At 38.3% G+C, this 24,088-nt stretch overlaps 1 protein-coding gene across 5 annotated transcripts; it reads right to left on the bottom strand.

The window, feature by feature from the left end:
- Window positions 1-62: 62 nt before the first annotated feature.
- AGR3 (anterior gradient 3, protein disulphide isomerase family member) lies at window positions 63-23,068 on the bottom strand. 5 transcript variants are annotated; one of them, XM_085567668.1, is made up of 10 exons: window positions 19,856-23,068; window positions 19,652-19,775; window positions 17,853-17,982; window positions 15,495-15,558; window positions 14,188-14,240; window positions 13,480-13,556; window positions 13,134-13,197; window positions 12,057-12,140; window positions 11,240-11,323; window positions 63-9,787 (listed from the first exon to the last, which is right to left on the bottom strand). In XM_085567668.1, the coding sequence occupies exons 3-9, from the start codon at window positions 17,956-17,958 to the stop codon at window positions 11,274-11,276; spliced, it is 498 nt and encodes a 165-aa protein (XP_085423794.1). In that variant the 5' UTR covers window positions 17,959-17,982; window positions 19,652-19,775; window positions 19,856-23,068; the 3' UTR covers window positions 63-9,787; window positions 11,240-11,273. The 5 variants fall into 5 exon arrangements, with proteins under 5 accessions (XP_085423794.1, XP_085423780.1, XP_085423784.1 ...); XM_085567654.1 differs by having other exon boundaries at window positions 19,652-23,068; XM_085567658.1 differs by lacking the exon at window positions 63-9,787 and having other exon boundaries at window positions 9,835-11,323.
- Window positions 23,069-24,088: the final 1,020 nt, after the last annotated feature.

Genomic DNA, 24,088 nt, shown 5'->3' on the forward strand with positions numbered 1-24,088 from the left:
AAAGTCTCATGGATTTTTTTTGTTTGTTTGTTTGTTTGTTTTGTTTTTTTGGTTGGTTTTTTTTTTGGGGTTTTTTTTTTTTTTTTTGAGGAGTGACATCGAGACCTCAAGTGTCCATCAGAGGGTCTTTCCATTGTGGTCATCAGGCAGCCCTGCTCCTCTCTGTGTGAATTTATTCCAAACCAGTAAGCCACGTCTGGGACTGGGGACTGCCAAGTTGGATGAATCTGCCCCCTGACAAAGGACATGCTGTCTCATTACGGTGCCTAGCGTGATGTCAATGATGTGGTTGGTGCTCTCTGAGATCACTGCTTCTCTGGTGAAGGGGAGGGCAGGAGGTCAGCCCTGCCAGCCCAGCCTGAGGAATGCCTCTGTGCTGGCTCTAATTGTGCTCCTGTGGCGAGGAGCTCAGAAATGAGAGACTAAACAACTGTACTAAGCTGCTGCGCTGGGAGGACTACTGGGAGGTTTTTCACATGGTAGCCTGTTCAACAAAGCCCCTAAATATACCCACGCTGGGGCATGGCTGTCATTCTGACCCAGGCTATTTGTTTCCTTCTTGCCTGATTATTGAGGATTAATATTCTGCCTTCTTGGCCTCTGTAATATTCTGGTCTTGAGGTAGCATAGGAAACAGCAATAGGGAATGATTCTTGAATGCTTGATCCTTCTTGTCATACTGTTTGACAACTCTTTTTGTGTTGTAAATGTGCAGTAAGACCTTTGATCCCTGAGCTGGTCACATTAAGTTCACTGCTCAGACTGAGGCCCTGCTGTGCATTCAGTGAAGGCTTTGTATCTGTGGAAAAGAATTAAGGGACACAGAGTACTTTGGGCAAACCAACCTGGGAGGATAGATGTGTTCTGGAAATTAAACTTAAACTGTGCCTCTGCAGAGGGAGTGGCATTGCTGTGCAGGCTGGCAGCTGAACACAGCTCTGCCTTGCCCTGTTTGTGTAGCTGGGTGGATGCTGGAGACAAGGGGAAAGTGGATAGGAGCTTGGGCTGGCTCTCCTGCCATGCACAGGGTCCTCGATGAAACACAGGAGTCATCATGTGGTGAAAAAGGAAGAAAGCTGCCCTGTGCTCTCTGTGCCAAAAAGGGAGGGTGTCACTGGCAGCTCTTCCTGCCTGGATGCATTTTTGTGCTGGAGGAGGAAATGAGAAGTCAGGGCGGTGATAAACGCGCTTATGATGTGAACCTCCTGTGGTGTAGGAAGGGATGCTGTCCACAAAACCTCCCAGAAAACCCTGTAGGAGCAATTGCAACCACTCCTGACATGACTAACCCTGAGTGACTGCTTAGCAGAGTCCATGGTGAATAGCTGCATTGTGAAGGGCTTGGCTCACTTCTGTTCTCATAGGTGTTTCAGAAAGAGGGATCTCTAAATGAAGATAAATAAAATTTGTGATATAATAAACTAGTGACAAAGAAATGTTAAGCAACAACCAAAATTCTGTGCAGGAGCTGGAAGTTTGCTGTCATGGATACATGCCCGTTTCTGGGTTATTTTAATTGTGCAATCGAATTTATATTTCAGAAAAGCACGAAGTTCTGTTTTAGTGAAAAAAAATCCTATAATACCTATAGATTTACCTAAAAATAATTATTTTAATTATAACAGGTTTTTTTTTTCTGATTGTGAAAATTCCCTTGATTTATGAATATTACTTAGATTATGTGCCCCGATGATAAAATAATTTTCTAATTGCTTTTGAGAGAAATTCAGTGGAGAAGTATTTCCTTATTTATACCCCTTGCTGTGGAAGCTACATTCTTGACTTTTTTGATTCATTTACCAGCTCAGTTAATCCAAGTGGCCTTCCTTTGGTCATGCCCACAATCCCTTTCCTTTTTCCTTCCAGGAAGGACCAAGACATAGGCACAAACTGCCTACATAAGGAAGCTGCATGGCCTGGAGATATGAGAGATCCAGAGAGCAATGTTTAATCCCTGTAAATGGGGAGGCCAGATTTCAGAGCTCCTTCCCTAGGAAATCCATACTGGGAAATGGCAGTTTAAAGTAGCTCAGACTAGCTTCTCTATGATGCTTTTTTTTATTTATTTATTTCCCTGGAGAAAAGAGCCTATAAAGGCACATTTTGCACTGTTGTTCTTTACAGCCTGTGTCACTCCATCTTCTGTTGAGTAGGACAAGACTGTATGTTACAATATTTGTCTTAAACACCTGCCAGTGATGATCTTCCCTTCCCCAGGCAGTCACTGACAGCTGACTCATCCTTTTTTCCTAGAGAATGACAGCCTCAAGGCTTTAGTTTTTGACTTAATTCTGGCTTGAGTTCAGGAAAATATAATTTATGATATACAGAGGAAATTTTCAGTGAATGGCGTATCCTTTCTCTATTGTCTTCCAAGTTCAATCTTTCTTTCATGTTTTCCTCTTAAATCAAGAGACAATAAACATTTTGTGCAGACAAGTTAACAATGACCAGGAGATTTGAGATTCATGTACACATTTTAAAAACAAATGAAAGAAATGTATCACTGTTATGTCCTCCAGGATGCAATGTCTTGCAATAAATTGGTTTAGTAGCATGGGTTACTAAATTATCATCCCCACCTATTGTCCCTTTTGCTGTCTTATCCAAATAATTAATTGAAGCATAAAGATGAATTTTAGGTCCATATATTATAAGTGGTTTTGTCAACATGAAAAGGAAATAACACAGCTATAGAAAGAGAATACATTTTTCAAGTGTATTGTGTAGAATGCCGACATTTATATAAGTTGCTTATGTAAGTTATCACTTACTTCATCAATTGGCACCTAAAATTAACAAAGAAATCTGTGTTTTGTTCAGGATCTGCTCTTGCCTGGCATTGTCACTTCAACTGTGTAAAAGCTGTCCTTTCTCTATTAAACAAGCTAATTTCTATCTGCCATTCTATTCTGGTTTCACTAAGTTTAACTTATATAGGAGATGAGTTTGAAAATTTTCTGTAATGATCACACAGTAAGTGCCTTGGTAACTTTGAGGATAATTAGAGATGTTTTTTGTTGCCTGAAGAGGTGCATAAAGAAGTGATTAGAACATATGCCAGGAGGAGGCAGCCTTTCTATATCAAGATTTTTATAACAAGAGATTATAACTACTCGCAATGTAACTGTAGAATCACACTGGCAATATGTTTGATGTTTTATACAGTTAGTCTGTATCCATCTTATAGATAATAAAATCAGTTATTAAAAATACTACCCATTACATGGGAGACAACATGTTCCAACTATGTACTAGCATTGCATGAAAGCACTTGATGTGTAGGTAAGTCACAGGAAGTGATTGTGCACACTTCCCTTCAAGTGTCAGTAGGGAATTCAGGCATCTGTTCAAACCAAAGCACTTCATGCTAACAGTTTATCTGATTTTGGAGTAATACTCCTAAAATAAGAGAAAATAACCTGTAAGGAAATTTCAGGACTTGATAACTAGCTGCACACTGAAGGCCAAGGCTCTGCTCTGAGGTAATTGTTGTTCTCCAAATAGAAGTTAGCTTCACATTTGGTAGTTACAGTGCCGAGCCTTTATCTCTTCTGCCACCTGCCTTAGGCTGTAGTGGATACTGTGCCCTTGAAACATAAGTTTCTCCCCTTAATTTGTACAAGGCTAACTAGCATTTAGCTGCTAGTTAAGCTTCAGATAAGCTCATGACAGTCAAGGGATTATGATTATTCTTTAATCATGTGTCAAAATGAACCAAGAAGTACAATAATGACAGCTACCATTGCTTCCCTTCAAGGCAGAGCCAATATTGTTGAGTAGGGATAGTGCATTTTACTTGTGCAGTAGCCACTGACCTCAAGTACCATGTGAGGGGCATGATAGCCAAAGGGGGAAAATGTGTTCATGCCAGCAATATGTGCTGCTGTTGGGACTGAGTTCTGTCTTCACTCCATGGAATCAGAGAATTGTTTGGTTGGGAGGGACCTTAAAAATCATCTATTTCAAAACCCCCTTCCATGGTCAGGGACACATTCCACTGGACCATGTTGCTCAAGACCCCATCCAAGCTGGCCTTGAACACTCCCAGTAAGACTTGAACACTTCCAGTCCTAGTAAGCCCAGCAACTGCATGCGGGTTTCCAATTCCTCCCATTTGTTCCCCATGCCGTGTGTGTCTGTGGGCAGGCAGTACAGAGAAGCTCTCAGTTGTATTGGCTACCCACAAAGGGGATGGGAGCCATAAGCCTGCCACCTGTCCTCCCCTCCACCCCTGAATCAGCATGAAAAGCAATCTACAGTTTCATAAGTGAAATACCCTTAGAAGTGTATTTTTTATTCCTGATTTAGCAAGCACAGACAATACCTTCACAAACTGTGTATTTAAATATATAAGATTTTTTATTTTTCTCTGCACTGTTTTAAATTATTATAATTACATTTGTTATTGCATTTTTCAACTTTGCTGTTTCAAAATGTGGCTATGAGCCTGACATCTTTTGGCAACTTGCCCCTATAGTCCCTATGTAATTTGAATATTTCCATGATTTATCAGCATACAAACATATTGAGTCTACATGACTAAAATACACATATAGTGTAATGCCAAAGTATTTACTGGAAGTGGCAATGCTTGCTGTTGTCAGACTTGGAACCACAATTTCTTCTTTAGATTAATTTCAGTTTCACCTGGTGACATGGTAGCTACTAAAAAACCTTAGTGTTGTAGATAGAACTGTGGAATTATGTTTACCAAAAATATTTTGGGAATTCACTCTTTCTCAAAGACATTGTTTCTTCTAGGTTTATGGCTCAGTAGACCATATTATGAAACTATATATCAGGAAGACTTTTCTACAGCTTTCTTGGTGAGTCATCCTCTCAAAGGACACGTATCCTTTGATTTGTTTCAGTACAGGAAGGAAAGGTTTGTGGTTTATGTGTCAGTTACAAAACTGTGGATGTTCTCTTTCATTTGTCTTAGCAGAGTGCCTTTTCTCCCTTAATTTCAGGAATTCAAATGACTGATAGAACAGATTCCACAGTCAGAAAGAGGCAGTGCTAATTAGTTGGTGCTTTTTTTCCATTAATATTAGCTAGCTAAAGGCACCCTCAGTTCCTTGACCTGCCACGTGCTTTTTGTGTAATCTTAACCTGCTTGTGTTTTAGTTCCTTCTCTATAAAAATATGGAAAGCTAAATATCCTTAGCTCCTGAAACTCACTTCAGGGTAAATAACCAAAGGAGCTGTCAGTCTCTTTAATGCTGCCTCCACATGGTAGGACACCTTCAGGCAGCAGAGCTGCCTGTGGATTCAGCTTTGCCTAGTGCTTAAGGTGTTTGGTCCTCTGTGCTCCAGAGATGCCCTGTGGCTGTACCTAGGGCTGTACAAGCTCAACTCAACATCTGTGTAGTCAACACACTTGGTCAGCAAAGGCAGCCTGAAGGTATCTCCAGTGGTCATACCTAATGGTATTAATGAAGTGGCTGCCTCATAAACACTTCAGATAGGTTCACATTTGAACTGTTGCCTTCTAGAAATAGCATATGAAATAATGCTTATTAATTTAAAATTCTCTGTGAGATATCCATAGAACTGTTCCTCAGCTTTTATAAACAACAGCCAAACAAATGCTAAAGGTTTATTTCTCTTTAATGGAGTTGTTCCACATCTCATATCTTTAGACCAAGAATGAAGGACAGCCCATAATATATTTTTACTAGACTATGACTCCCTCTGTATTAATTTGTTTGGTAGGTAAATAAGAAAGGGTGTTTTTCCAAGGAAGGAAAGATTTAATCTCCAGGTCCAGGGCAACTGCTGCTCTGAATCCTTGAATTCCCTTTTGGAATTCATTATGGAATTTAGGATTTTTTTTAATTGTCAAGGTTGAGAGTATATGAATCACTGAGAAATAAGCCATTGAGGCCATGAGGGAATATTTTTTTCAATTAGGGCAAGAATGCTCCTCAGTAAGAATGTATATATGAAAATGTTTGATAATAATTTGATATATGAGTTGTGGAGTTGTCTTCCAAGTGAAGCAGTGGAGGCCTGGAAGATGCGTGCTCTTTTTCTGCTCTTATGCTCTGATAAAAATGCTCAAGAGCTATGGGTAATCACAGGCCCAGCTACTTATAGGCTTGAAGCAAAAAATCCCTTAGCAGAACAAGGCTACTTTTCTCTCCATCCTATACAATATTCTTCACCATGGGATGTAGCTTCTCCTCCAGGCAGTCACTGTTCTCTTCCCTGCATGTGAACATAAGCAATGAGGCTGGTGGTTTTTATACATCCATGAACTTGTCTCTCTGCAGCTGGCTGAGTGCTAAATAGCAGGGTGGGTTCTTGTGTGCCAGCCTTTTACAAACAATCACCTGGGGACATGTAGCCAGGGTGTGCTAAGGATTAACAAGTGATACCTCAGATAGGTAGCAGAAGACACAGCAGATCTTTCTGAAGCCATTTTAGGCTCTTTCCTAAAACAATAACACTGTCTAAGCACCAACACACTCCATCTGGAGCGCTGTCCTTTGAGTCTTATAAACTTGAAAAGTTATTGTGTATGGTATCTTTTCTCTTTCTCACAGGTCAGACTTAGACATGTACAAAGGGTGACTTGATGAATATCTACTGGAGTTGGCATTATAGGGAAATTTCAAAATGCAGTTCTTGATATAGCAGTGTGAACTAAAGGATGATTCTGCTTATTTAGGTTATTACCTAATTACGCAAAAATAGAGGAAGCTGTAGTTATTAGGCGTCTTCTCTGATTCTAAAGGGATCAGCAAATATCTGATACCTCATAAAAGAAAACAGTCTGCTGAAATAGATGCAATTTTAGTGATGAGGGGGTCAGTTATTTACAATATATGGTAGCAACCGAAGATGGAGTGATGAATTGCATGAACATCTTAAGCTGCAAAGAAAATGAATTAATAGATAGACTGCAAATTCTGTAGGTTTTCTGATGAAAAAGTAAATATTCTTCCCCTTCTATTCAGTGGTTTTGGACTTTTTAATTGCCATAGAGACTATTCATTTCCTTCTGACTTGTACTGTAGATCTTTATATCCATTTGACAAAAGGAACAAACAAAAGGAAGCAAATCAGTGACTTGGTTGATCCTGTGGAGGACACCTCAGCATTCGTAAATTTCTCTGTGTCAGCCTTTGGTAAGAACATGAGTAGTACATGAAACAAGCCTAATTATATCAGTCTTATTCTACAAGATCAAGATACTTTTGCATTTTAAGTGCTGAGGTGTCCCACAGTCTCTCACCTCCACAGTACACAAAGGTATGGTGCCTTTTCTTTTGTTCTGGTCAGGTGCAAATATTTGCACATGGGAAAATGTTTTAGCTCCACAGACCAATAGATCAGCCATCTGCCTGGAAAGGGGAACGCCCTTCTGCACTGAGACGGATACACAGGGGAGGATCCTGTTCTGTCAGTTCTCAGATTCCTGAGCCTCACCTCACTGACGTTAAGTCCACGTTTGTTTGTCTACTCTTGGTCTGATTACACCAGATAAGTTCAGACAGTAAAGCAGAGACGGATATGTGAACAGGTGGAAGTAATTTTGCTTCCCAGACTATCTTGTGTTCATATCAAATGCAAAACTCAGAGAAATCTTTTTGTATAAAACATGGATTTCTACAGGTGATACTGCATTATGCCCATGTGAATGTTAACATCTAATCCTAGAAAATACAGCTTATGAACTCTGTAAAAGCATGCCATCTACACAGATAGGTTTTCTCATCTTAATTCACTTCATCTATTAGTCCTTTTACTGTGAATGAATTTATTCTGTGTAAAACAACTTTTGCTCTCACATTCACATGTTCAGTGTTTCATTCCCTTCCTTCAGCTCTAACCTGGTTGGTTTAATTCCAGATAATCAAGGAACACAAGGAACAGATTTGAACTCTTTTCTTAAGAAAGTAGAAAGTAAAGAGTATAAATAAAAATCTACCCACTAATATTGTGAATAAATTTGTGTGGTGTGCAAACAGAAAAGCAAGGAATAAAAGAGGGAGCAGACTATCATGCCATTCATTTCAGAGGAAAAGCGGGGAAAGAATAATGTTATGTGTCTTATTGAACAAGTTACAGGCTTACTATTTTATCCAAGAGCAGTGAGACTTTAATCTGAGATCTGAGTTTCTGTTCCAGCAGCAGAAATATTACCTGGCAAAAGAGTCTTCAAAAAGAAGGCAGAAATGTAGTAGCAGCTCTAAAATTAGGGATGAGTGTTGAACTAAGTTGTGAGTAAAAAATATGTGCATACAGGGTGTCTTTTACCTGAATATCTAGCTCCACCAAAAGGACTCGATCTGAGATTTTAAGAATCTCAAACACTTAGTCCCATTTCTGAAGGCTATGGCTGGGAACAGATTTCAGCATGGTGCTTATGGGGATTTGAGAAGGGAAAGAAGAGGATGAAATCCCCTTTACTTTGCAAAGAGATTTAATCTGACATAGAATAATTCATGTGCCTGTGACATCTCTAGAAATTGGCTACTCTCTTGAATGAGTGGTTTGTTAAAACTGTTACAAAGTTCCACAGCAGGAAATACTGTTCAAGGTTACAGATGCAATCATTATCAATAATACCTTTGGAAATTAATCTGGATTTTCTTCACACGTTAAAATAACATTCATGGCAGTGAAAATCTAAAGGCTAGCTTTTGTCTGACAATTAAGTCAGTGATCATTGCATTGTTCTGAAAATTTGGTTATTTTGTTTAATTCACATAGTGTTTCCTGTCTGCTGGCTCAATATCAAATACCAAAAATAAACAGAACAACAGTAGCCTTCCAGCACTAATGTTTGAATTACTTGTTTCTTCCACAATTTCAATAAGTGGTAATTCTACCATTTATTTCCTTTTACAGCACTGAGGTGAGATTATGAAGGCAAGCTTTCCTGAGACCAAGCAAGATCTGGACTGTGGTCCTATATAATAAATCTTTTGGGATTCCAGCTTTGTGCATTCTTGACAGCCACCTCTTTGCTTACAAATGGATCCACTAAAGGAATAAAGAATTTTAAACTGGGTTTGAAGAGGGAAGGGGATAAAACCAGGGTCCCTGGAGTTGTCTGGTAGTGTCACACAGATGTTTGATGGACAGTGTGCTAGTGAGGCCCTTTGGTCTGCCCTCTTAGTGGAAATAAGGGATAGAGCCATGCAGCAGCAAAGACACAAGGGTTATTGAAGTTAGAAACCACAAAGTGCCTGGGAATGGTCATGTAGGACTGAAGGCATCTCCCCTCAAAATGGTAGCAGGATCAATAGCCCAGCTGAAGTGTATCTTCACAATGCACACAGCATGGGCAACAAACAGAAGGAACTGGAAGCCACTGTGAACCAGCAAAACTGGTGTAGGTTACTGTCATGGAAATATGGTGGGCTGACTGGCACAGCTGGAGTGCTGCACTGGATGACTATGAACTCTTCAAAAGGGACAGGCAAGGAAGGGGAGGCAGTGGGGTGGCCCCATATGTTAGGGAGTTTTGATGGCCTAGAGTTGGTGATGGTGATGGCAGGGGTGAGTGTTCCTGGGTAAGAGCTGGGGGAAGGCCAATAAGGCAGATGCGTGTCCAGAGAAAGGCAGTGGAGCTGGTGAAGGGTCTGGAGCACAAAGCTTCCTGAGGAGTCACTGAGAGTACTGGGGTTGTTCAGCCTGGAGAAAAGGAAGATGAATAGCTGCCGTGGCTACCCTGGGTCATCTCTGGCAGCTAGTTTGCATTCCTTTCTCCAGAGTATCCCTGGCATGCTCAAAAGAGGGTATGACCACAGACAGGGAAATCTTGCCAAATCTGGAACAGATAAAGACATAAATGAGCAGAGCTCAGCACAAATCAAAGAAATGAGATTTGCAGTTTAATTTTACTTCTAGCATTTTTCCCATAGGTTAAAAACATCATACTGACTGTAAAGACAATACATTTCTAATTACTGAAATAATTTTTTTTTCTCTTAGTGTACAGGTAATTTATCTCCACTCCATTGGAATATATGCTTATATCCAAATTTTACATAATTATGATGATGTGGATATGTGCAATATAACTCATTCATGACATATTAATACTAGGTATTGTGAATTAGTAAAGCTTTTGTGCAGAGATCCTTCTCTCATCTATTATATGTAGAGAGGCAGCATCAAGCAAACACAGGTGGCACAGAATAATGACACAGGTGCTTTACATGTAACAACATAACATACATGCTCCTGCTGCAGGTGAATTGTTGACTATTTTGCTCTAACAAAACCCCACATTGCTGGGATAGTAAACCATTTCAACTGACTTTAGCTTTTTACTCAAAAATAGTGTCCACCCTTGCATGCAGTAATCCTGTGAAATTTGCCAAGATTTTGTACGTCTAGATTTCCTCAATAAGCTGCCAACTTTATGGTGAAATGTAGAAAAAGAGGGAATGACCTGGGATAAGCTTCCCTTGACTGAAATGACATTTAATTGCAAAGAGCTAGGATAAACCTCCTCATTTTTCTCATTCCAGAATTTATAAACATCACTTAGCCTCTGGTTTGGAGTTCTGGATCTATCTCCTTCCATCTCTCTTGCTTCACTGTATCTTTATTGCAGCAAAACATGTAGCTGCCCTTTGATTATTATCACCTCACTGAGACTGCATGCTCAATCTCTTCCATTTTCAGCTGCCACAACAAAAGGAAAGGAAAGCTATGCCCAGAACATGGCTGGGTTTTTTTCCTGTTTGTTTGTTTTTGTGGATTTGTTTTGTTTTGTTTTGTTTTTCCTATGTAAGCTATTCGAAAATTTATAGCCTGAGATTTCCGGTCTGATTTGATAGCAAAGTTTCCTTTCCTTTAATGAGAAATGACTGTATAAATCAGGGGTACACTAACAATTAATAAGCTTCTTGCAATAAATGTTAAAATGGGGAGGCAAGATGCATATATTAACTCATGAAATAAATTGCAAACAGACATCAAAAAGATTGTTTGTAACTACTCTTCAGAAGTCATAGCTGACCTAACAAAGTCACAATTGGATTGCTAAAATACAGCTTGAATTTGATGCACTAAAAACCATTATTTTCAGTTATTTAGGTAATTAATTTCAAAGTGTTTAATATATTTCTCCTCATGTTTTCCAAATGGGTTCTTTAGTCTTTCTATTTTTTTCTCCAAGTTGTACACATACATTTTTTTATGAAATCTGATATACCAAATGTGCTTGGTAAAAGTTCAATTTGCAAGTGGAAACAGAGAGGTGCAGCTTCACCTCATAGAGGTTGTGGTCATTTCACTGTTGCTGGTTACAGTTCTGTCTGAATGAGGCGTAGTGCTTTCTTCATGTTCTCTATTACTGAAAAAAAATAAGTAAGAACTGTAAAAATGTATTAGAAGTACATTAGTACAATTGAAAAAAAACTCATCTAGTTTGATTTAGTAAATTATTCACAATGAAACTGATTTATGGTCACACATTTTATTTTAGAGACTGCTACTAAAACAGAAAGTAAAAAATTTCATTATTCAAAATGTTTAACTTATGGGATTTGACAAGAATCCTTTCAACTCCCTCATTTCTCAATAGCAAGCCGGTAATCAGATGTGATGTGTGTATTTGTGGTGAGATACTGCATTAGTGTCAAATAGATGGCATAGAGTAAAAACTGGCTCAACCTGAAAAATCACATTCCTTTCTGATATATGGCTGTTAGGGCTATGGACACAACCACCTGCATTTCTTTACTGATTCCCTCCCACCACGGGCTATTTACATTGTACAGTCAGATAATTTTGAACATAGTGACATTCACCATTCTCCATAAAATAGCTCAGATCTTGATCCTGAAGGTTCTCACCCATGATCTTTCAATTTTTCTTGCTTGAGTGGTCCCAATAAATTCAATGGGACAATGTGTGTGATTGTTTTGCTAGACAGGTTAGACCATTATAATTTATTTTAAATGCTCTCACATGGTATTTATTTTTACTTTGAGATCCTAATGGATTCTCAAGCACAAGTGATCAGGATAGGGGTATCTGGCTGCTTACCACATGAAATACAAAGTAACATGGCAAAGGGCACTTACGGAACATCATGTCCTGTGGCTCGTAAGTGTAAAGCCGGTTGGAGTATCTTCCTGTGATATCAGCTCTTACCGTGAGAGATGGGTCTGAAAAAGTGTTTGGGTTAAACACTGCCTTCCATTCCCACAACATCTGAGGGTGACGGCAGGGCATTACTTTGGCAGCCCTTGTTCTGATTTCATCAACGCAGCAATTACGAGGCCGTTACGCTCTGTTCCAAACAACTGCTCTTTACTTGGAGAAATCCTGAACAAAAGCTAATGCTCATTTTTATGTTATTTTTAGTTAGTTAGTTATTTTTAAGTGCTAGGTTACACATGCATGTCATTCATATTTAAAGAAAAATATCCTGTTTTACAGGTTCTGACTTCACATCAGAAGAGATTAACCTGACCAGATACATACATAGTGGGGGTCATGCCTATCAATGGCAATAGATATCGTAACTTACCTAGAGCTTTCAGAATGAAAATCTTCTGATTCCTAATGTTGCCAGAGTGGGAACAAGTTGTTGTGAACCTCTCTTCTCTCAGTTACCCTTCCAAATTTATTATTTATTTACTGATTGCTGTAACTACACTGCTCTCTGTCTGAGTGTGGGCTGAACTTTGAATGCCATCACAGAGTCACTGCAGGCTCCCTGTACAGCGAGGGAGAAGGAACAGGCACTCTGGGGCATAATTAATTTGGTACATTCCAGAAGTCAGCTTTAAAATGGGATAAATCCTTAGATGCCGCTGACTACTGATTTATTCTGTGGGAATGTCCACTTTATAGCTATCTATGCTCAGTCAGATATTTGACTTTCTCAGTAAACTTTGTATTGTAACAGAACCAGCAAGAAGCACAAAAAGCAAGAAATCCAGATATCAACAGACTTTTAAACATCTTGCTCTCAAGCCCAAGTAAGTGCCCTCCAGGACATATCTGTAATCTGAGGAAGTTTACAAGAGTCAAAGTATACAACAGAGGCAGAGAGATTTTCCTTTGGCAAAATGAATAATTTTGATGTCCCCACAGGAGGACAGTGGCATAATTCAGATATAACAACTTTGATGATACATAAATGTTTTACATACCTACAAACATGATTCTAGGCACGTATTGTCCATCAGGTGACAGGTTTTTATCTGTGGTTTCATGCTGGTATAAAAATTAAGGTTAGTTGTTAAACTGTTCCTGTAAAGTTTGAATGTTAAAATGTTTCTGTAAATTCTGAAATAGTACCACCTGTGAATAACCTGGTACCAGAAGATAAAACCAAATAGGTACTACTTGTGTGTGAATACACATGCACAATTGTCTCTACTTAAATAACTAAAATGTCAGATATATTATCTAAAATGACATGAAAAAACAAGATAAAGAAAGAGAAAACACAGACCATGAAACGATACCAGTCAAATTGTCCCAAACCCTTCATACCATGAGATTCAGCATAATGAAGTTATTTTGGGCCATTTCCTGAATTTCTTCATTTTCTGCGAAAGCTTTCTTCAGTGCTAGAAAAGACAGGATCACTTTGAAATCCATCTCAAACGCTGCCTTTCCATCTGTGCTTGGGCACCACACTGGCCAGAGACTGGGCCACATTGTTCCTGTCTCTGCTGATTCACATTCCTGAGGAGACACTTAAGGGCTCTATCACTGCTTTTGGGGGCTCTTTGGCCTGTGGCAGTACAACCTCTGGCTATGAAAATGGAAGCTCTCTTCTGTTATTTATGAAGCCTGTTGTCTCAATGGATACCATGTCTTGGCTTGACAAAAGTGCATTATTCTCAGAAAATTCTTGTTAGATCAGTTTCAGCAGCCCTGTCCTTGCCTCCTTCTTTAGTTACCATTTCAGGAGAGCTAAACAATATTAAATTTGTTCAATGAGTCGCAGCCAATCTGTGCCTCTTAATTTAAACTGAGTGCTGTATTTGGGATAGCAGTACAGCAGCAGTGAGATTTTTTCATGTTCTTTATGTTGTAGTTTCACAGTGGAGTTTTTGTAAATAATGATAATAAATTTTTCACTTTACATTTACCTGTTTGACTAATTTTCAGTAAGTGCAATATAAATATATAGATAGGTTCCATTTCTTATTAAAAATATTCACAAAATTTTAACACACAAAAAATCAAAATTACCTTGGCAGTATTGACAGTCTTCCAAATGATGAATTACCATCAGTGGCTTGTTACTTTATGAATAATAATAAAAGATGTAATTAGGTCATTTGACATGTATTCAGATGGGTGATTTTACTAGCAGACTGAAAAAGGCAAATTGCATTTAATCTGATGTTAACCCAGAGTAAAACCATGTAGATATTCTGTAAAATATTACAGAAATTTCTGAGCAAGGGAAAAGAGTGTAAGCACTTCATAAAAGAAATAGAGAAACAGAGTTTCTATGTCTAAATAGGCTGTCTATAGTAAGAGATTCTGGAATAAACAACAGATACACCATCATTTCAGTCCCAGGCAGTAAATAATAAGACTAAACAGGTATTTAATGTTACTTAGGTGTGAATTTCTCCAGGGTTAAGAAAAAAAAAAAAAATGAATTAGAATAAAACAAATTTTATAAGATTATGTTTATCATCAAATACTTTCCATGAAATTTTTCTTGTGTTTTCAGCTTTATTGAACAGCTATACAGTACATTACTTATATTTTGTAAATAGTTTGGTAAAGTGTTAAAATTGTATATTCTGGATGTCAAAACATAAACAAATGTGCGTTTTCGCCTACATTTTTAAACTACATTTACTGTTCAGCAGGTTGGTTATTAATGCTTGGTCTGCTTTAAGTATCAGGAGTTGTTAATTTCTAACCATTTTCACACAGGGTACATGAAATTAATTGTCTTCTGTTTTACAAATAATTTGCCTTCAATTTAACAATAGCTCATGCTACACTATTGTGATCTACAATGAGTTGTAAAAGATATTTAAATAAGTATTGTTATGAATTCCCAAATGTATTTGCAGCTGAGTCTCAGAGAAGACTGAGCTTGGAACTTCCATTTCTATAGAGACAGTGAGAAAATACATCATGAACATATTCCAACTAATAAAGTATTGGGGGAAACATCAAAGGCAGTAGATTATCATGCAAGAGTAAATGTAACAGAGTTCAAGGAAGTAATCAGAAGTACATTATATTAAAACACAATAGATATAGTTTAAAAAATTATGGTATCTATTTATGATTGATAATTTAAATGATAACACCTCCTTTGTGGCAAAGAAATGACAGCATTACATTATTGGCCTATGATGTTACTTCACAGTCATGAGTCCTAGAAGTCCTGTTGTTTATAAACAGTCTGTTTTATTTAACTGGGTGGTCTACAGATCAGCTCTCATGGTGTTTCTTTGTTCTGTCTCATTATTGTGTATTCCAGCAAGATGGAATAACAACTTTGTTTTCATACTACTTTTTAATCTTACCTTTTTTTTGCTTGATAAAGCCCTTCTTCATAAGTTTGTACCCAGGTAATTTCATCTCCCCACCCTAGAAAAAAAACAAAAGGACTAGCTGCTGGCCAAGCAAGTAACTCAGAACAAATTCCTTTTTTTCTCTTTTTTTTTTTTTTTTATTTGTTTAGGTGTATTAACTCTTGTATGTAAGTAAGATTTGGGGTTTTTAGTCAAAGGTATTCTAACATTGTGGATATGCTAATTTCACATCTCCTGATAGATACACTAAGGTTAAAAAACTTCAACCAACCAACCCAAGCCCACAAAAAAATCTCAGCTGGTTGCATATCCAGTTTAAGTCCTTTGACAGACTTTTTAGTTATCTTTCTAAATGCTCGAGGTTGAGGTCACTAAATCAGCACCCAAGTAATCTCTATCTTCATACTGTCTGCTCAGTATTTAATGTAAACCCTGGGACTTAAAGAGAAGCTGGCATATAACGAGAAAAAAATAAAATATGACAGCTCAAATAAGATGAGCTTTAATATGAATGTCATTAGAACAGTCTTGGAATATACATTTAACTCCAAAGTAACTTCAATCCCTGAAGCTGAAAGCCCTTCATTTAATTAAATAATTCAATAAAGAAATGGCTGTTAAATAAAAATCTCCACTGAAACAAAATCCTAACAAACATTAGCTCCATAGCTTATCCATAGCTGGGAATATGCAGATCTCAAAAATCAAATTGTCCACTTGGTTTTATGCCTTCAGTTCCCAAGGATGGCAGCCCTTGCATAGTAGATCCCTGCATCCTAGGCAGTGTGGCTCCATTCATGACAAGTGTTCTACAATTCTCATTCTCATATCTCAATTTCTGGACCTGGACCAGGTTAAAGCCTTGATTTTTCTCTGCTCTCTGGGCAGTGCTTGGACCAGCCCAGATTTGCTGTTGGATTTGTCACAGGATAATTGCTTGTGATGCTTCTGGATCATGTCTTCTTTCAGTACACAGGTCTGTCTGGCTGGTGCTGACCAGTGCCTTCCCAACCCTGGCTGCTGTCAGCTCCTGCTGCAGGTAACTGCACACAGGAGTCAGCATTCTGGGGACATTTTGCAGCACATTTAACCATTTCCCCTTGGTCTGTGAAAATTACAGGTAAAGTGCTCAAGGCATCCCAATAGGCCTGAAATCAGAATTTGAAAAGTTACAAAGTTACATCTGTTTTCTGTGACTACTTTGTAGTTTGCTTGTTTCTTTTTTTTTTGTTTGTTTTTTTTTTTTCCTTTTTTTTTTTTTCCAAATCTGACAGTATGTAAAAGATTTTGTTATCTTTTTTTTTCCATTTAGGCTTACTGGGAAAAAAATAAATCCTGATCTAGGTAAACTAGGCGATACATCCTAGACTGATAAGAACCTTTCCCCAGGGACACTGCTTGCAAAAATTTTTGAAATTTCTCTTAGGCTAGTCCAGGTGGTGCATGATTTTGTCAAATGGTCTCTGAGAAATTAGGCTCAGATGGAATGTCTGAGAGATGTGCAACTTTGCCAGGATAGGGAAAACTCAGATCCTGAGTGGGATCTGCAGGCATTACATGGCCTGCAGAAGAGGTTAGGAAGACAGATGAAGACTTTTTTTTTTTTTTTTTTTTTGAATAGTCCCAAAAGGAGGAGAAAGATGTGGGAGGGAAAAAGGGAAAAAGAGGTTGCTAAGATATTTTTTCTGCTTGTATTTCTAAGGATTGATTAGATATAAATAAATTAAAAACAGGGTCTTTATTTAACATTCACGTTGAAAATTATGCACCATAGGGAAGTGAATTATACACAGTCATGCTTTGCAGTGGATATGTGATGAAAAGCAAAAAAAAAAAAAAGTCATGCAGGAAACCCCACCAATGGTTCAAACTGTTCTATATACAAAAATGAGTCTGTAGAAAATTTGTTCTATAGCAACTGATGTTATGTCAGGTACAACAATAAAATATATTTCAAATGGTGCATGAAAGAATATTTTTTCACTGATAGTCCTACAGATACATCTTGATTTGAGAGACTCAGTTTAGGTTATTTGCTTCTGTTAGATCACTGTGAGTTATATAAAATATTCAGGTTACATGAGGCCCTCAGTCATATGCTTAATAAACTGATGAAGTCAAATGATGTGAAATGAGAACTTATTAATTAATATTAATTAGAGCATCACTTAGCACTAAGGAAAACAAACCTCAGTAAGTATATATGTGCATTCTATGTATGTTTTATAAATATATATGTGTGTTCATATATATAGATACACATTCTGTAAATGTACATTCAAAATAAACATATTTGCTGGTCTATATGGTGAGGTAAAGAGATAACGATATTCAGTGAACATACAGTACCTCTTGACAGTGTCTGTGGTGCTCGTTTTTCCTTTTTAATTGCCATTGCAAGGTTGGAATTGACTGCAATTAGCAGGAGGGACAAGGCCAGTGTAGAATGGAGCATTATTTCCCTTCCAATGCAAGGAAACTGGAAAACAAAGAAACAGCTTTAGTCACATGGATTTATCACTTGGTGCAGTGTAGATCAATATGTTAGTGGCATTCTAACAATCTGTACTTCAGAGACACTTGTGTTTTTTCCAGAAATCCCTGCCTTTGTGAGGAAAATGCAAACTGGAGGTGCTTAATTTTACTGTTCAATGCAGTAAAATGAGTTAAAATGAGGCTGCAGGATACAGTTCTCATGTGATTCTCATGAATTAGTACAACGTTATAATATTGGATCACAACAATTTCAAGACACTGCTCCAGGTTTTTTAATTTCAGTGAAATGTAACAGCACGAGATTTTTATTTCTCTTTACATTGGAGCTTTTTTGTCAAAAGATGTCTCATAATATCCTTCTTAATTAAGTAGGAAGATTACCAAGAATTTCCCACAAGTATAATACTCTTTAGATTGGCATATCCTTCCAAAACGTTGACATTGCAGTAATTTTTTCAGTTTCCACTTAAAAAATGTCCCATTCTTCATTGCATCTTTTACACTGAATTTCAGCTCAACTCCTTCTGAATAAAACAATTCATCTGTGTTTCTGGCTAGTTCATCATTCTCTTCCTGACCGAGATCATCATAAGAAATTCAGTAACTTCTTACCTTGATAAAAGTCAGAGAACAAAAGCAAGAGTTGAGAAAAAGCATTACAAAGCCAAATAGTTTTGAATTGGTACATTTACTTTCTTCCAGTACCATCACTTCTAGGCATTAAAGATCTGATATTCAGGTGGATAACAGATTGTTTCAACTGAGTTAAAAATGTAGGCCAGGATACCACTCAGTCATCTTACTGGGGATTCCACTTTTCAGAGGCTGAGCTTTAGGAGCTACCAGGATGCTCCACTAGGAAATTACTTTGACGTGAATAAAAAACCCCCAAACCAAATGACCAAAATAACAATGACCCTCCACCCCCGCAGTGCCAAAAAAAAAATATCTCCCAAGACATTTGTGCCTCTACTGATAAAGAAAATCTCTAACTTGTATTTAAAATTTATGTTAGTATGGAACTGCAACCCTGAGCACTGGCAAAAGAAAATGCTTCATACTTTTTAAGACCAAGAGGCATGAAAAGTATTGTTTTAATGAATCTCCTTGCATCACAGAATTACTGTTAGCAGTTAAATTTCTTGTGAATAAATTAAAACTCTATTTCTAATAACTGGCAATCTCAGAGAAATTAATTGTATTTGACTGGCTGGAGAAATAGTTGTACATTTAAATATGCAAAAGCTAGGAAAAAATTGTAATTTTGTAGTAAGAAGTAGTCTTTCACAATGTATGAATAAAAAATCAGAGCATTAATTTCTTTAAATCACAGTAAAATCATCCGAAGCTTAATAATTTATTATCCTATTGAAAATTAGGAGGGCTTTGGAACTGTAACTGTAGGCAGTTTAAATTTAATATTTCATATTTTTGATGCCGTATGTTCCAATGTTATTTAATTGATTCAGATATAAAAAGGACAGCCAACACCACATAGGTTGCCTTCAATTCCCTGCCAGAACAAACATTTACTAGCTAATCTCTATGCATCTATCATTTGTCTTTTTGTATAACTAGGCTTGTAAGGCATTTGTGAACAAAACCTTGTTGCTTTCCTAAAGGATACTTAAGAATGAGAAATACTTGCTCACCAGCAGCGACCAGTTCTCCTGACTGAAGGTCCTTTTCCTGGAATTTGTTAGTTTAAAATCAGTGATTTAAGCACAGAACACCTGAGCTGCCCAGGTCTCTGTGTAGCAGCAGCAGCACATTCACCTGGGAAAAAATGAGAGGAACCTTTGAGCTGAAAACCAAAATAATGTGTTTCCACCCTCCCCCTGGCTTTTCTGCCTTGCCTCCAACTTTCGCTCTTGCAAGTTCCCATGCTTATACACTGAATCCTTGCATTTCTCTTCATCTTGGCTTGTATCAGGTGTCTTGTAAGAGGATTGGAAATAAATAGTGGTTTGTGTGTGTCTGGTAACACCCCCCCAGCAGTCTGAATGTGGCTTATGTCCAGTGAAAAAAGAAACCACCAATGAAAGCTGGAACTGGAGGTGCTTTTGTTCCCAGAGAATGGCGGAGTTCACTGGTGCTTGAAGATAGGAATGAACCTAGTAGGAAGACACAAGGGTTACTTTGTGTAGAGGAGTGTAATTAACAAATAAAACAAACTCTTTTTTTTTTGAGAGGGAAATAAAATTATTTATTTAAAAACTATGGTTTAAACCATCTGATTATTGCTCCTGAGAGCTGTAGTTTAAGAATATCTGTTCTTTTGGACATGATGCTTGATATAATTTTACTGAACTTGATGAATATAAGCACCTGTATTCATCACCTTTGCATAAAGAAGGAATTAACTGGATGACCCTTTTCCTCCTCCTTCAATAGATTTTGCAGGGGAATCTGAAGCAATCCTCTTTTGTTTCTTCTCCCATGCATTTGTTTATATGGACTGTATGGTTACTGTTCTTAGAAATATTGAATTTTTCCAAAATTATGGAAATAATTTTGAGATATTGTGTTCTTAATTTCCCAGGTATTGCATTTTTAATAGCACAGGTTTATTATTTTAAGGTGTAAAGGGTAGATATTCAATCAAATAGACTGAAATTAGTGCTGAGCTACCCCCAAAAGTTCCCTTTAGCAGATCGTGTTCAGCAATTTGTCTCTATATTTGAAAGCCAGAATTTCAGCTTTGTCAATTTTGCTAGAGATATTGTCAGCTCAGGTCAAAAAGACATTGCTAAGGTTTAATGCTGAAAGAAAATAACTGTAATAATTTATAAATCCAAGCTGGATACCTTCAGCATTGCTATTCAGTCACTGCTTGCTAAGTGGATCTGATCAGCAGCCTGTCCTTCGTTTCCTCTGTTCAGCATACACACATGAACAGAGTGTGAAGCCAGAGCTCCATCCCAGGCACAATCTGTGCTACCTGGCTGTCAAACCACCAACCTGGGCAGCAGCAGTTACCTGCCAAATATTCAATTCAATCTCTGCAATGTAGAGCACATGCTTCTGCACTCACTCATTGAACCAGTGTGCTCCCACTCATTGAACTCAACCAGCTTAGTCTCCAGGCAATGGTGGTGGAAAGTCTTTCCCTTTTTTCTTCCACTCTAAAGATTAATTTTGGAGATACAACTATGTGTTAACTGTGCATCGTTATATCTAAGTCAAAATTAGGAGATGTAATAGCTATCTAAAAGTAGGGCAGAACAAGGCAGCAATAAAGCATGTGAAAAAGACTTCTAGAGAGAGAAAGATGTTGCAGAATAACTGGCACGTGGACTCTCAAGCTGCTGCTCTTGTGTGAGTCATGCAGCAGCAGATCTAGGTAAGTATTCATATGTGTAGCCTATTTATGAAAAGTGAGGCTGACTTTTAAATTTTACTTTACAGAATGCTGCACAAATGAGGTTGCTGATGAAGTTCTTACTCTGTCCAACCCTGTCATAACTCCTGTGGGGCAAGGGATGGGATCACAGCTCCTGTGACAGCTGCAATTTGGCACCATTCCTGCAACCTCTATTGGTAATTCTGCCAAAGACTTTTACATGTAATCAATGTGCCTCTACAAATCAATACAAAATTAATTAGGAGATCACAAAGAGAGGTCATAGTGTGGCCTGGAGTGGGGAGATGCACCATCACAAATGCCCAAACAAATTTTACAGTAAACAATATGGGGAAACTTCACAGAACATATTTTCATGGATGGGAGGTACTTCTGGCCTCTAACACAGGTATTTGGTGTAGACTGAGTCTGGACCTCAATGCACTTTCAAGCAGCACATGGTATCAGAGCAGAAACTACTCTTGGGGCTTAGAGTGCTGAGCATTAGCTTTCACTGTCAAACAATAAAAATAATAAGAAGTGGAAAAACCCTGCAAATGTCCATTGGGCTTATGTCTTGACTGACAGCCAAAAATCAATTTTTGGGTAATTTCAATAATGTAATTTAAAGAAATCTAGATATGACATGGTGGTTTGTTTCTATGTGTGTGTCTTTCAAATAGTCATAATTGTGGAGATAGTTCTTCTGGTACAAGTAACTGATTCACAGCAGATGTACTTTCCCCCTACCCCCTTCCCTAAAAGCAGAGCTCTAGGTACTGCTCAAGTGAACAAATTGCTTCAGTGTTATCTGCAAACCAGGTGTTTGCTTTTGCTCAACCATTGCACCTTTTTAGATTTGCATTGCTGTAAAGACATTGTTATGGAACATAAGCATAATAATATAACTGGAGAAGCATGTATTGAATTACTTTTTGTAGTGGTTTGTATTGGCTGCAAAGAGTGTTCTCTGTTTTCCAGGCCAATGTCCATGTTTTCACTTTTAAGCCTTCAACTTATTCCAGTACTGTCACCTCCAACCCCTCCAAGGTTTTCTCTGCATTTTTTGGAAGCTGGCCCCTCATCTTTAAATTGCCCTGTGGTACAGCCCCTAGAAAACTTGGTCCAGGCTCCACTGACACCTTGCTCTCAGATGCTCTGCAGCTCTGTGCCTCTGTGAGTCACTACAGTCTACTGGCTCCCACTTCTCCACAAGATTATTTTCCTGCCCTCTAGGCTTCTCAGATTTCCCAGAACTTTTTATAGATACAAAGCTTTGAAGGCTGTAAGGGAAAAAAAGTAATTTATTATTTTTCATGGATTTTGCTGAGCTTTACGGAATAAACGTGTTTTGGTAAATAAAATGAAACCAGCTCTAGATGTTGTTGGCTCCTTCCTTTAGTCCAAAAGTACAAAGTGTTCGGGACTGTTTATTTAATGCTGTGAGAGCTCTGGCAAGCAGGACTAGAATTCTCTTCTTTCTCTTACAGTGTGGTTCCAGCCATGCCAGAGGAGGCCTGGGAAGCTGCTCTGGCCTCCTGAGCTGCTGTGCAGCCCGGGAGGGGGAACAGCACAACCCATGCCCTGGCTCCTTCCCCAGGCTTTGCTGGACCTGGGCTGGCATGAGGACCTGCAGGAGGTCCCTGTCCTCCGCTCCAGCTCTCCCTTGCTGCGTGCACTGCCCGGCTGTGGGCTGATGAGCCTGACATCCTGGGCGCGGCCGGGCACAGAGGGGCAGCACTGCTGGGGCACGGACACCCGGCTCTGCCCGGGCCCCTCTCACACCGCCGGTTCCCAGCCGCAGCCACGTCAGGGAGCCCCGCGGGGTGGGCACTAGCTGAGCTTTCTGGGCAAGGACATGTTTTCTCTATTTTCAATACCGCTCCTTCAGCTGTGAACACTGTCCTCAAACTGTATTCCACCTTACAGAGCTGAAAAAATTGTGGTTTAGACCACCTGAATAGACTATGATTTCTTTAGAAATAATAAATTATGAAACCTTATTGACATGAGTTGAGAAAATAGCTAGAATTTAGTTAGCTGTGGAAGTTGCAATTTAATTGGGTTTTTTTTAATACTCGCAATGTCTTGTGGAGATGTATTTCCAAAAGCTGTTAAAATGGCTCCATAACTCTTTGAGGAACTCAAAGTAATTTGATATCTGCCTTGCTTTTATTTGAGTTTCTGGATGATGTCAAATGGAGCTTGGATTCAATAAATGACATACTGAAGGAAATGATATGTAAGTACAACTGTAGTTTAAGGACTTGGGTGGGATTCCTCTAGTGTAAATATCATGTTTTAATATTTATAGGTATGCAATCTATTTAAATTTATCCATGTAGTCCACACTACAAAAGTTTGATCATCACCAGTGCCTCTAGTTGGCAGTGTTGCATTACTAATGGCAAAAGGACAAATCTTTCAGCTTTGCTGTATTCTAGTGATAAATTCAGAATACAGATAATTTAAATATAAAAATGAGTGCACATAAAAATTCACAAAGTTTGAAAAAAACCAAAATCAATATTGAAAAAGTAATAATTTTTGTTTTATTTTATTTTTTTAGTATATGTGCACACCAAGTAATTTGAGAGGTGACAGGGGTAGAAACCCAGACCAGATTTTAAGGAAGAGAGCCAGGAAATTCAGCATGTGTTTTGGAAGAGACTGAGAGCTCAGAAATATTCAATGAAACTTTCTGACTGCCACAAGAAATGAAAAGCGGCTGCATTTCCCTGCAGTC

The sequence above is a fragment of the Lonchura striata genome, chromosome 2 (genome assembly GCF_050655825.1).
Source record: "Lonchura striata isolate lonStrDom1 chromosome 2, ASM5065582v1, whole genome shotgun sequence".
NCBI classification, from domain to species: Eukaryota; Metazoa; Chordata; class Aves; order Passeriformes; family Estrildidae; genus Lonchura; species Lonchura striata.

Excerpts from the sequence above, each read along its gene's own strand:
- AGR3 (XM_085567646.1), bottom strand. The coding sequence starts at position 17,958 with ATGCTCCATTCTACACTGGCCTTGTCCCTCCTGCTAATTGCAGTCAAT. Across the intron at positions 15,559-17,852 it reads ACCACAGACACTGTCAAGAG|GGTGGGGAGATGAAATTACC; the intron begins GTACTGTATGTT and ends TTTTTTTTCTAG. Across the intron at positions 12,141-13,133 it reads GCCTAGAATCATGTTTGTAG|ACCCATCTCTCACGGTAAGA; the intron begins GTATGTAAAACA and ends ACACTTTTTCAG.